General features: G+C 51.3%; 1 protein-coding gene across 1 annotated transcript; it reads left to right on the top strand.

The window, feature by feature from the left end:
* Window positions 1-12,868, top strand: ERGIC3 (ERGIC and golgi 3). Its single transcript, XM_060078708.1, has 13 exons — window positions 1-150; window positions 287-357; window positions 464-551; window positions 768-887; window positions 4,714-4,807; window positions 5,652-5,817; window positions 5,942-5,999; window positions 10,388-10,419; window positions 11,211-11,307; window positions 11,384-11,448; window positions 12,163-12,299; window positions 12,378-12,433; window positions 12,640-12,868. The coding sequence occupies exons 1-13, from the start codon at window positions 63-65 to the stop codon at window positions 12,717-12,719; spliced, it is 1,152 nt and encodes a 383-aa protein (XP_059934691.1). The 5' UTR covers window positions 1-62; the 3' UTR covers window positions 12,720-12,868.
* Window positions 12,869-13,400: the final 532 nt, after the last annotated feature.

Raw genomic sequence — 13,400 nt, 5'->3', positions numbered from 1 at the left:
GGGAGGCTGCAGGGGCGGGCAGGCGGGAGGGCAGGTTGGCGTCCTCTTTCCGGCTGGTGCCCATGGAGGCGCTGGGGAAGCTGAAGCAGTTCGATGCCTACCCCAAGACTCTGGAGGACTTCCGGGTCAAGACCTGCGGGGGCGCCACGGGTAGGCCGTGGCGGGGTCGGGGTGGCGGGGAGTGGGGTGTCCTAGAGGTTGGCTGGGGCGCCTGGAACCTGCCCGGCCTGCCAGGGGCTGAGGAAGAGGAACAGAGGCCCTCCTGACCCTCGCTCCCTGCCCGCAGTGACCATTGTCAGTGGCCTTCTCATGCTGCTACTGTTCCTGTCCGAGCTGCAGTATTACCTCACCACTGAGGTAAGGGGCGGGGCCTAGTACGTGGGTGGGGCTTGGCGTTCTAGAGGGATGGGAATGGGGAAAAAGAGGCTTGGGGCCAAATCTTACTGAGGTCGTCCTGCCCCAGGTGCATCCTGAACTCTACGTGGACAAGTCACGGGGAGATAAACTGAAGATCAACATCAATGTGCTTTTTCCACACATGCCGTGTGCCTGTGAGTACCTCACCATGGGTGGGAGTTGCAAGTCCCAGGGTTCTCAGGTCGGCTTCCAGGTTCACACCTCCAGCCTTATGTTCTGGACTCCAGGACAACCTCCTTCCCCTAATCCACTGCTGCCCCAAGACAAGCCCAGCATCCCCATTACCCTCCAAAACCCAGATTCCCTTGCCCTTAGGTTCCCAGTACCTTACCCTGATTTCCTGCTTCCAGATCTGAGCATTGATGCCATGGATGTGGCTGGGGAGCAGCAGCTGGATGTGGAACACAACCTGTTCAAAAAACGGCTAGATAAGGATGGCTTTCCCGTGAGCTCAGAGGCGGAACGTCATGGTAACTGGGGGGAAGAGACCAGATCTCAAATCCCAGAGCTGGACAAGCCCAAGCACTACCTTCTGGCAAGTGGGCTGTGACCGGCCCAGTGACAAATGAAATATCTAGGACCCAGAGAAGTCAAGTGGCTTGCCTAGGGTCCCCCAGCCATTAAGAATCAGAGTGGGCTGAAATCCAGTTTTCTAGCCTAGTATTGAGAAGAGTACTCTTCAGGGCTGTCATTCTCAGAGGTCCCCAATCCCTGCCTGTTGTGGTCTGAGTAACAGAAGTTTGAGGATGGGTCTTATGTGCTGTTGCCTTGGCAGAACTCCTCTAGGTGGACCCACGCTTCTCTGGGTGTTGCTTCCCTGTCCCATAGACTGACTTCAGCCCTGAATGCTCTTTCCTCTTGGAATGAAGGATGGCTTAAGGTTGAGTCTGTTCTTGAGTTAGATTGCCTGCGTTCGGATGTAGCTTCGTCTCTTGCCGTCTGTGACCTCAGCTATTAAGTGGTGATAAACAGTTGTACCCACCACGTGGAATTGTAGGACCAAATGAAGTAATATGTGTACAATGCCTAGTACAGAGTGTCTGTTCACTTTTAGCTTCCTTTCTTCTCTCTGGGTGTCCTCCCAATGCCTCCATTAAGTCAGTTTCCCTCCATAACAAAACCTTCCTGAAATCTATGATTTTTCACACCTTAGGGATTCCTCTATTGGTGAGCTTTATCATTTATTTGTTCAACAAATATATGTTGAACACCAGTAAAACCAATAGAATTGTCTGTAGGATTTTGTGTGGGGTCAAGGTTGATTCCAAGGCTTTGGTCTGAGGAAATGAATGACTTGACAATCAGAAAGGAGGAAGAGGATTTGTGTGGGTAGGTGGGAGAGGTGGGGGAATATATATCCAGTACTGTGTAACAAGTAACCCCAAAAGTTAGTGACTTAACACAACAAACTTTTTTTTTTTTTTCAGTTTCTATGGGTCAGGAATTCAGGAGTGACTTGGTTGGGCTGTTCTGACCATTGCAGTTGGCAACACGGAGGTCACTGGAGACTGAAAGGATTAGTTTTGATACTGTTGGGGATGAAAATCTAACCAAAGAGTAGAAAAGGAAGTGGAGACATCAAGTATAGATGACCCTTCCAGGAGTCTTGCTGTGAGACAGAGTGGAGAAGTGGGGTGGAGGCTGGAAGAGAGTGCGTGCAGGTTGGTAGGTTTGGTGTTGAGATTAAGTGAGGTCCTGTTGCTTCTCTTTTTTTAGTGGAAATTGAAAGCAAAGTCATTAGCTAAGAGTGGAGAAAGGGGAAGGGATTTTGGAAGCCCAAGGAAAAGGGAAAAGATAGAAATTAGTCATCGTGGGGAATGGGATAGTGAACTGATTATTGAAAGGAAGTTGGATTGCCGGGCAGTCTTAAGGGAGGCACAGGCAAGAAGTAGGCACAGGGAGTTGAACTCAACTAGGATTTGAGTTTTGCTAGACTTGTACGACGAAGGGAGAGAGGAACAAATGACTTGTGATTATGTGCAAGAGAATAATTGCAGCAGTGGACCAGAGAATTTATTTTCCAGCCTTGTAGAGATATAATTGAAATATACCATCGTGTAAGTTTAAGGTATACAACATGATGATTTAACATACATATTTCTTGTAACGTGATTACCACAATAGGGTTCGCTAACACATCCATTACCTCACAGTTACCTTTTTTGTGTATGTGGTGAGAACATTTAAGATGTACTCTCAGCAACTTTCAAGTATACAGTACAATATTGTTAACTGTAGTCACCATGCTGTACATTAGATCCCTAGAACTTATTCATCTTATAAGTGAAAGTCTGTACCCTTTGACCAACATTTCCCCATTTCCCCTACCCACCAGCCCCTGCCAGCCACCTGTCTACTCTCTGTTTCTATGAATTTGTTTTTTTTAGATTCTACATATAAATGAGATCATACAGTATTTGTCTTTCTCTATCTGACTTATCTCCCTTAATATAATGGCCACAAGTGTTATCCATGTTGTTGCAAATGGTAGGATTTCCTTCTTTTTAATGGCTGAATAATATTCCAATATATGTATATGATATATATAAAATATTCTAATATATATGATATATGTAATATTCATTATATATATACACACCATATACACATAAACACACACACACACACAAACAAACCACATTTTCCTTATCCGTTCATCTGCTGAGGGACACTTAGGTTGTTTTCATGTCTTGGATGTTGTGAATAATGGTGCAATAAACATGGGACTACAGATATCTCTTCAAGATACCGATTTCTTTTCTTTTCTTTTCTTTTTTTGTTTGTATATATACCCAGAAATGGGAGTGCTGGAACAAATGGTAGTTCTATTTTTAATTTTTTGAGGAACTTCCATATTGTTTTCCATAATGGCTGTACCAATTTACACTCCCACCAACAGTGCACAAGGGTTCCCTTTTCTCCACTTTCTCATCAATACTTACTTCATTTTTGTTTTTGTTTTTTCTAATAATAGATATTCTAACAGGTGTGAGGTGATATCTTGTGGTTTTCATTTGCATTTCTCTGATGATTAGTGTTGTTAAGCACCTTTTCATGTTCCTGTTGACCACCTATATGTCTTCTTTTGAAAAATGTCTATTCAAGTCCTTTGCCCATCTTTAATTGAATAAATTGATTTTTTTGCTATTGAGTTATATGAGTTCCTTACATGTTTTAGATATTAACCCCTTATCAGATATATCATTTGCAAATATTTCTCCCATCCCATAGGTTGTCTTTTCATTTTGTTAATTGTTTCTTTGCTGTGCAGAAGCTATTTACTTTGACGTCGTTGCACTTATTTTTACTTCTGTTGCCTGTGCTTTTGGTGTCATATCCAAAAAACCATTGCCAAGACCAATATCAAGGAGTTCTTTCCCTATGTTTTCTTCTAGGAGTTTTATGGTATCAAGTCTTACAGTTAACTCTTTAATCCACTTTGAGTTAATTTTTGTGAGTGGTGTAAAACAGGGGTATAATTTCAATCTTTTGTATGTGAATATCCGGTTTTCCTGGCACCATTTATTGAAGAGACTGTTCATTCCTCATTTGGACCATAAAATTTAAACACGGAGGGAAGTGACGCTGTGAAGGGGTGATAGTGTCAGTGGTCTCAAAGAATTGGTAGATTCTGGGTACCAGAGAGAGTGATGTGGGGAAATGAGGATAAGATTGAAGATTGGGATACTTGAAATGGAATTTTGGAAGGTTTGTGGTAACTGGTAATAACTGAGTATGGAAATGCGTGGCTGAGGTTGGATGACAAAAATAGAAAGATTATTGGAGGACAGGAGGTCAGGGTGTTGAATGTTGAAATCGCCCGTTATGTTGAGGTAGTTAAAGGCAGGGAGCCAGGTGCAGAGAGAGCAGTCTGAGGACAAGCACCATGGTTAAGGGCTTACACTTTGGATTCAGAGCTGAAATCTGCCACTTACTGTGTTGCATTGGGCGAAATCACTTTTCATCTCTGAGTCTCAGCATCTTCTCAAGTACTATGGGGATAATAACCTCCACCTTCACCGTCATCGTGGGGTTGAAAAGAGACAATATATGTAAAGTACAGCGACCTGTACTCAGCTAATATTTAGTATTCACTGTTATTGTTTTACTACTATTACCGTTATTAAAAGAAGTAATATATGTGTAGAAATGCTTAGTGCCTGACACATAGTATACATGATGTAAATATTAGCTGTTATAATGTTTATTAACCCAAAGGGCCCATGCAAGGGTTAGGGGTATAGAGTTCACTGTGCCTGCCCCCAGCTGATGCCCCTGCCTCTGCCCTCCCCTTAGAGCTCGGGAAAGTTGAGATGAAGGTGTTTGACCCTGATTCCCTGGACCCTAATCGCTGTGAGAGCTGCTATGGTGCCGAGACGGAAGACATCAAGTGAGCCAGGGTCGGGGTGGGGGGTGGGGAGCAGGGCCCCCATCAGGTGCTTTTTGTCAGTCATCCTCAGCCTTTGTTGGACTCTGTGGGTTAGACCAAGAATTTAGACAGGACGGGACAGGCTGCATGCCTTGGTCCCTGATCCTGGTGCAGGTGACTGAGGCTCTGTGGCCAGGCCCTACCTGGGGGCTGCAGAGCTGGGGACGAGGTTGAAGTGGTCCTTGCTCTGGTTCACAGGCAGTCTCTGGAGTCCAGCTGCCTGGGTTCTACCCATGGGTCCTCCTTGGGCCAAGCTACGTAACCCTCTCTTGTGAAGGGGGACCATAATGGCACCTTTCTCATAAGAGTCACATAAGGAATATGTATGTAAAGCAGCGGGATGGAGGGCCCAGCCCAGGTTATTAATTAAGGCTTCCTTCCATATATGGTAACTGCTGGTTTGTTTCTCAGGCCCTGACCCGTGAGAGGCTGATTCACCAGGTCTAGGGCAGGGCCTGAGAATATGTATTTTTTTAAAAAAATTTTTAGGTAAAATATATATGACATAAAATTTACCATTTTAACCATTTTCATATGTGCAATCCAGTGGCATTAACTACATTCATAGCACTGTGCAGCCGTCACCACAATCTGGTCTAAAACTTTTCATCACCCCAAAGAAAATGGGAATATGTATTTTTAACAGTCCTGCTGCCGCTGAGGAAACATACTTTGAGAACACTGGATGGTCAGGGATGAGGCTGGCAGAGGCTTCATTAGTGGGCAGAACTGCTTTATTTCCCAAGGTGCCGGCACTGTTTCTCTGCCTCTTTGACATTCTCCCCCTGCACCTCCCCTCCTACAGGTGCTGTAACTCCTGTGAGGATGTGCGGGAGGCATATCGCCGTCGAGGCTGGGCCTTCAAGAACCCAGACACTATTGAGCAGTGCCGGCGAGAGGGCTTCAGCCAGAAGATGCAGGAGCAGAAGAATGAAGGCTGCCAGGTGTACGGCTTCTTGGAAGTCAACAAGGTACAGGAGGAGCCGAGGTGGCACAGGGCCAGCTGGGCTGTGGTGGGCCCCACTCCACTGTGAATCCGGGGGACAAAGGGAAGGGAGGAGACGGCTGGAGAATGAGAGGGTGTCTCCCCTACAGGTGGCGGGAAACTTCCACTTTGCCCCCGGGAAGAGCTTCCAGCAGTCCCACGTGCACGGTAAGTGACCCGACGTCAGCTGGGAGCTTTAGCCTCTGGACACCTGGCGAGTTTGAGTGCCCCTTCGGCTGCCTGCTGCTCTTTTGTCTTTGGCCCAGAGTAGACCCTGAACCCAGGGCAGCAGTTTGGTAAACAGTTAAGAGCACAGGCCGAGGAGCCAGACTGCCTGGCTTCAGGTTTCAGTTTTAGACCTTACAGGCTGTCTTAACTTTTTGAGCTTCAGTTTCCTCCTTTTTAAAGTGGGGATGATGGTACTCATCTCCTATGCTGTTTGGGCGGGTTAAAGATGATAGCACAGAGCCTGGCTTGTGGTAGGTACTTATTTAAATGGTAGCCCCCAGTATCAGATGACCTGTGTGTGAGGCTTTGGGGGCAGCAGAGCTGGTTTGGAACCCAGGTTCTGCCTCTCCCACGCTGTGTCGTATTTAGGATGTATTGAGCCCTAGTCAATTTCTTCTTCTATAAAATGGGCCTGAAATAGTGCCTACCTTACAGGGTTGTTCACAAGGATGAATAAATGAGATTTATTCGCATTCATTTATTCATTCGTACATTCAATAGATATTTAGTAATCACCTGTTGTGCGCCATGTGCTAGTCTAGGTGCTAAGGATACAGCAGTGATCAAAACAAAGTCCCTGGGACTTCCCTGGTGGCACAGTGCTTAAGAATCCACCTGCCAATGCAGGCGACACGGGTTCGACCCCTGGTCCAGGAAGGTCCCACATGCCACGGAGCAACTAAGCCCACGCGCCACAAATACTGAGCCTGCGCTCTAGAGCCCGGGAGCCACAACTACTGAAGCCCCTGCACCTAGAGCCTGTGCTGCGCAACAGGAGAAGCCACTGCAATGAGAAGCCTGTGCATTGCAATGAAGAGTAGCCCCCGCTCACCACAACTAGAGAAAGCCCACACGCAGCAACGAAGACCCAACGTAGCCAAAAAAAAATTTTTTTAATGAAAAAAAAACAAAGTCCCTGCCCTCAGAACATTCTAGTAAAGAAACAGACAATAAACAAGTATGTAAAATATATGGTATATCAGATGCTATTAAGTAACTCAAACCCAAAAAAGGCAAGATAAGGATGATGGGGCCAAGAGGTTGGGTGAGACGGTGTGTGAGTACCATTCCATATCGGGTGGTCAGGGGAAGACTCTGATGGATGACATTTGAGTGAAGACCTGAAGAAAGTGAAGGGACCGGCCATGTGGATAACGGGGGTGAGGTGTTTCAAGCAGAGAGAATAGCAAATGCAAATCCCTAAGGCAGGAATGTGCTTGGTGAACTCAGGGCACAGTGAGGAAATGAGGGTGGCCGGAGCACAGATAGCCGAGCTGCGTGGTTAGCAGTAAGACACGGGAGGTAACGGGGCCCAGGAGGGCACTGCAGGGACTCGGGCTGCTGCTTTGCATGAGATGGAAGGCTGTCGTGGGGCTCTGAAGAAGAGGCACGTGATCTGACTTAACTTTGAAAAGACAGGCAGCCCTCTGCTCTGTGGAGAAGATGGGGGGCCCGGATGGGGGGTGTGGCGGAGGAGGACAGAGGCAGAGAGGCCGATCAGGAGGCTGTTATGGCGATGGGTTCAGGCACCAGGTGATGGGGACGGGGCCAGAGTGGTGGTAGATGTGGTGAGAAGTGACTGCGGGTATTTTGAAGGTGGAGCTGCTGATGGATGCGAAGGTGAGGGAAAGAGGAGTCAAGATGACTCCGAAGTTTTCTACTAGAGGAGCAAGAAGGATGAAGTTACCATTTAGTGACGGGGGATGACTCAGAGGAACAGGCTTAGATGGTTGGAGTGGGGGGCATAAAGCTACTTTCAACATGTTCGGACCAATGGGATGTGGGTGTCCTTTTAGACACCTCAGATGTCAAGAAAGAAGTTGGCCATTCAAGTCTGGAGTTTAGGGGACAGGTCTGGCCTAGAGATACAAATGTTGGAGTCCTCAGTGTATTAAAACCATGGGACTGAATGAATCACCTTCTGGGTGGAGGTGAGGGTAGATGGAGAACAGGAGAGCTCAGGAGCCTAAGCGCCGGGCCCCAGCATTAGAGGACAGGGCATCGGGAGGAAGCAGCAGAGGAGACTGCTAAGAAACACTGAGGAAATGAGAGTGTGAACCAGGCATCCTGAAAGCTAAGGGGTGAAAGTGTTTCCAAAACCATATCAGATGCTTCTGGACCTCAAGTACAACGACCATTGGGTGTATAACGTGGCAGTGGTCATTGTGACCTTAACAGAGCCGTTCGGGTGGAGTGCCAGGGAGCACCACGGAGTGGTTCAGGAGGGAGTGGGAGAGGAGTTGGAGCCAGTGAGCAGAGGCAGAGCTTGTGGGGTTTGTTCTAAAGGGAAGGGAGAGAGTGGGCTGTGGCTGGAGGGGAGTGTGGAGTCAAGGGGGCTTTTGTAAGGTGTGTGATGTAGCAGTGTGTTAATATACTGTCGGAAGTTACCTACGAAGAGAGCAGAAGCGATGCTCCGGAGATGAGAGAGACATTTACCGGAGTGAAGTCCTTGAGAAGGAAAAGGAACACAATGTAGTGCCTTAGAGGGGTAGAAAGCCCCAACTTGGCAACAGGAGGAAGTACCCATACCAGGGGATGAGAGATGACCTGGCAGTGTGAGCTGCCCGGTGACGAAGGACAGCAGGAGTAACAGGCCTGATGGAGATGGCCCTGCTGGTCTTTAAGGCAGTCGGGGATGAGGCTGAGTGTTGGAGAGGCTCTGAGTGTTGGAGAGGCTCTGAGTGTTGGAGAGGCTCTGAGTGTTGGAGAGGCTCTGAGTGTTGGAGAGGCTCTGAGTGTTGGAGAGGCTCTGAGTGTTGGAGGGGATCTGAGTGTTGGAGGGGCTCTGAGTGTTGGAGGGGCTCTGAGTGTTGGAGAGGCTCTGAGTGTTGGAGAGGCTCTGAGTGTTGGAGAGGATCTGAGTGTTGGAGAGGATCTGAGTGTTGGAGAGGCTCTGAGTGTTGGAGGGGCTCTGAGTGTTGGAGAGGCTCTGAGTGTTGGAGAGGCTCTGAGTGTTGGAGAGGCTCTGAGTGTTGGAGAGGCTCTGAGTGTTGGAGAGGCAGGTGGATCTGGAGGGGGCCGGGGAAGGGTGGTCTCACTGGGATTAGGAAGACGATCAGCGTGGAGCTGTGGGCGCAGGGCCTGCAGGTGGTGCGTCTCTGCTTCTCTGTCTGGGCTGTTGTCATAGTCAGGGAGCCCAGGGCAAAAGGCACTCCATATCCTAGAAGGATGTTCGAAACACAGAACCACAGTTGCCCGAGGCCAGAGGCTGAATTGAAGGCCTGGGAGCTGGTTTCTGACATTCTGTTGATTGGGGGAGAAAAGGGGAAGATTGTAAAGTTTACCAAGTATTTTCCCATCTTAGATCCTGCCTGGTCCTCAGGACAGCCCTGTGCAGAGGGGAACACCAAGGCTCAGAGAGGACAAGTGATTTGCCCAAGGTCACACAGCTAGGAAAGTGACTCTGGGCTCTGGGTCTTTTGTTCTTCCTAGGCCACCATACTTCTGCCCCCAAGCCCCCTTGCCCTCTTCTCTGGCCAGGGAAGGGCTCCTTTGGGGAGGGGACCAGGAGGAGGCTTGTTAACTGAGTCCAGACCCTGCTGCTGAGGCAGGAATATCCAGTCTTCCCTTCTACCACATATCTTGGTCCGTAATTCTCGTAGTTCTTGTTGTGAAGCTCTGAATCTTTTTTCTCTTCCTCCCTTCTCTCTTCCTCCCTCCCCCATGCTGCAGTACATGCTGTGGAGAGTAAGTGGCCCTGCCCTCCCAGGGAGGCCAAGCCCCCATTTCTGGGTCAGCCTGCCCTCCCAGGATGGGCGGAGGTGTGGATGGGCGGGATGGCTGCCCGGTGACTATAAAAAGCAGTGGGATGTATCTTTTAGGTGGGGTTCCTTGTAGCAGGGAGGGATCAGGGTTAGAGGGCAGGAAGAGCTTGTTCTGGAACAGAGGGTGCAGGTTGCCTGTGGGATTTCCTTTGGTGGGTTGAGGGTGAGGGCAGAGGAGGCAGGGAAAGAGCTTGGACCACATTCTCAGGTCCCACCTCACTCTGGGGTTCAGTGATTGGCCATCGGCTCTCGTTAAACCTGAGTCAGTGGGTTTTCTTTCCTGAGATGCAGGCAGGGCCTTGGTGGGAGCAAAGGCCTGGAGTGATGCCCGTGAAGGGCTCCCTGTGTATGTGAGGGAGGAAGTGGGGCCTGTGGAGGGCATGGACTCTCACGCAGGCCTGCGGCAGGCCCTCTGGCTGCCCTCAAGCAGGGCCAGGCTGGTGAGTGAATGAGGGGTAGAGGACGAGCCAGGCGGGTCACAGTCCAGAGGGAGGAGTGAGGAGGCCCAGGCGAGGGTGTGGGGAGCCTGCTCCGCCTGCTGACATCTTCTCCCTTCTCTCCTAGTCCATGACCTGCAGAGCTTCGGCCTCGACAATGTACGTACCAGGTAGAAACCGTGGAGGGCGGGTGGGGGTGGAAGCATGCTGCTGCCTTCATTCTCTGTAGAGACATCCTGGGGTGGGAAGCAGATATAGAAAAATAAACCATGTTCTGACAGGGGGTGCAGTCCGAGGGTACTGGCGGTGACTTTTGAACTGAGATCCGCGTGGGCTGGAGACGGGAAGGGCTTGATCAAGAGCATCCGGGAAGAGGGAGCCTTGGGGTGAGGTCAGGAGGGTTGGGGTACTTCTAAGGAACAACAGGGCCATGTGGTTGGGTGAGGATGAGGCTGGAGGGTTGGCAGGCCGGCCAGGGGGTCTGGACTTTCTCCCAAGCAGTTGGGAGGCTGTTGGCTTACCTTAAGCAAGGTTATGACATAATCAGATTTGCACTTTTTTAAAAGATCCCTCTAGTGGCTAAGTTTGATCTAGACGGGAGCAGGACAGCAGCCAGAGCTGGGAGATCTGGGGTGCCTCCAGACAAAGCCAGCACCTGCCACACAGGGCCCATGTCCAGTCTGTGCTTTGCTAATGGGTGGGTGCAGCCAGAGCCTCAAACTCTGGAGCCCCAGGAGCCCCCAGACCCTGAGGAAGGAGCTCCTAGGTGGGGTGGGGGTGCCTGTCTCAAGTAGGTTCTCCTAGGCAGGGCCCAGCCCTTGGCCCATCTCCACACACCCACTCCCCAGACCCAGGTGCCCCTGTCTGCTCCTGTCTGAAGAGCCTTTGAGAGGGAGGGGCCTGTCGGGGCCTCGAGTGCTCCGAGACCCAGGAGCTGGTGTTGCTTGCAGATCAACATGACCCACTACATCCAGCACCTGTCATTCGGGGAGGACTACCCGGGCATTGTGAACCCCCTGGACCATACCAACGTCACTGCACCCCAAGGTACCAGCCCGGGAGGTAGCCCCCAGCTACCCAAGCCCTGCCTGCACCCACGCCCAGTGCCCTCTTCTCCCTGCAGCCTCCATGATGTTCCAGTACTTTGTGAAGGTGGTGCCCACGGTGTACATGAAGGTAGATGGGGAGGTGAGTCTGAGGGAGCTCAGACATCCGGGCACCCTCTTGGCGCCAGGCACTTGAGTTCCTTCAAGCTGGGAAGCGGAGTCCTGCTCTTATCCCCATATGATGGGTGACAAGCTGAGGCTCAGAGAGGGTAGGTGATTTGCCCTCACAGCCAGAGCTCAGGCCCCAGGCTGTCAGATTTAAAAGTGCTTTTCCTACTTGCCCAAAGTGCCTCCATCCACTCCTCCCGTGTCCACTCTCTGCCTGCCTCACTGTCCCCCGTTATCTGCCCTGAGCCGGGAGCTAGCAAGGTCAACCCTCCCATGCCCCTTCCTCCCGTCTCTGCTGTGGCCTGTGGAGCAGCATCTCCGCAGACTGGTAGAATGCAAGGGACTGAGCAGAGAGGAAGTCAGGCCCAGCCTCTCCAGAAGCTTGTGGTACAGCCTTGGAGAGTTGCTTCTCACCCCTGGACCCCCATTGAGAGGGTCCACCAAACGTAGCTGGGATTGAGAAACTGTAAAGAGCTGGTGACTGGAGGGGAAGCTGGGATGGTCAGGCTGGGAGAGGGCATCTAGGTGGTCCCCAGGCCTTGCAGTGTTTGTTTGCAACGTGGGGCCTCGTTTTCTCCCCCACACAGTCAAGGCACTGCAACACCAGGGGTAGGAGCAGGGGTGGGGCGGCAGGGTTGGGAGCCAGGTCATAGACCCGGCCCTGGCCCAGGCTCCCCTCCCGTCCCAGGTGCTGAGGACAAATCAGTTCTCTGTGACCAGACATGAGAAGGTCGCCAATGGGCTGATGGGCGATCAGGGGCTTCCTGGAGTCTTCGTGCTGTACGAGCTCTCACCCATGATGGTGAAGCTGACGGAGAAGCACAGGTGAGGGCGGGGGAAAGGGAGGGGCCTGGGCCAGCAGGGAGCGGGGTGCCTGCTGACCCTCCCCCGCCCCTCTGCCAGGTCCTTCACACACTTCCTGACAGGCGTGTGCGCCATCATCGGGGGCATGTTCACAGGTTAGAAGCTCGAGGGTGTCTGTCTGGGGTTCAGGGCGTGGTGGGGAGTGTAAAGCTTGACTCCCCCGACTAGGTTTTGGTTGAGGGAGGAGGGGCACTTCAAGGGCCAAGGGGGGCGATGCTGGCCTGGCCAGTCAGGTGACAAGGCCCGGAGGTCAAGCCAAGAGCCCGCCTGGGCCAGTGCCAGCCCTCGTCTCTCTCCCCAGTGGCCGGACTCATCGACTCTCTCATCTACCACTCGGCTCGAGCCATCCAGAAGAAAATTGATCTAGGGAAGACAACATAGTTGTCCGTCCCTTCCCCCACAAGAAGTCCCTATTTTTCTTTGGCCTTGTGGTCATTTTCCCAGCCTCTTACCCCACCCACCCTGCATACCCCGTCTGCAAAGAGTCAAGTCGCAGCCCCAGGTTGGTAAATCTGTCGATTGTGATAGTACTTGCTGGTCTCTGTGTGGTTCTTGGGTCTGGCTGGAGCGTGGGAACAACCCTCATCACAGCCACTTATTGAAGGCAGTCAGGACTGACTGATCAGAGCCAGGAGCCTCTGGGAGCCCCACATGGACGTCCCCTGCTTAACAGGACTTGATTCAAGCCAGACTGATGTTCACTCCACAGCCCCATCATCAGTCCCTCCCACCGTGGCCTTCAGGCCTTTTGGGTTCAGCCCCAGGGCTTAGATGGACCTGTCCAGGATGAGCTTCCTGGAGTCATCCTGGCCCCCAGCCTTGTGAGTTTGCGACCCCACTGGTAATAGGCCCTGGCTGCAGGCTGGGGATTGCCACCTCCGTGGTGGCTAAAGCTGGGGCCCCACCCTGCCACCCTGGGCTCAGTCACCTGGTCCCCTCCTGCTCACTGACCCTGCGACGTGCCAAGCGCCTACTGGCTCCTGGTGCCCAGAGGGGTACAGCCAGGTCCTTTGCAATTTCCTGGGTGGACACAACTGAAAAATGGGGAGGGAAGGTAGTGGT

This window comes from Mesoplodon densirostris, chromosome 16 (genome assembly GCF_025265405.1).
Source record: "Mesoplodon densirostris isolate mMesDen1 chromosome 16, mMesDen1 primary haplotype, whole genome shotgun sequence".
Classification (NCBI taxonomy): Eukaryota; Metazoa; Chordata; class Mammalia; order Artiodactyla; family Ziphiidae; genus Mesoplodon; species Mesoplodon densirostris.
This window is presented reverse-complemented; position numbering and strand designations above follow the sequence as displayed.

Excerpts from the sequence above, each read along its gene's own strand:
- ERGIC3 (XM_060078708.1), top strand. The coding sequence starts at position 63 with ATGGAGGCGCTGGGGAAGCTGAAGCAGTTCGATGCCTACCCCAAGACT. Across the intron at positions 4,808-5,651 it reads GCCGAGACGGAAGACATCAA|GTGCTGTAACTCCTGTGAGG; the intron begins GTGAGCCAGGGT and ends CCCCTCCTACAG. Across the intron at positions 11,308-11,383 it reads CAACGTCACTGCACCCCAAG|CCTCCATGATGTTCCAGTAC; the intron begins GTACCAGCCCGG and ends TTCTCCCTGCAG.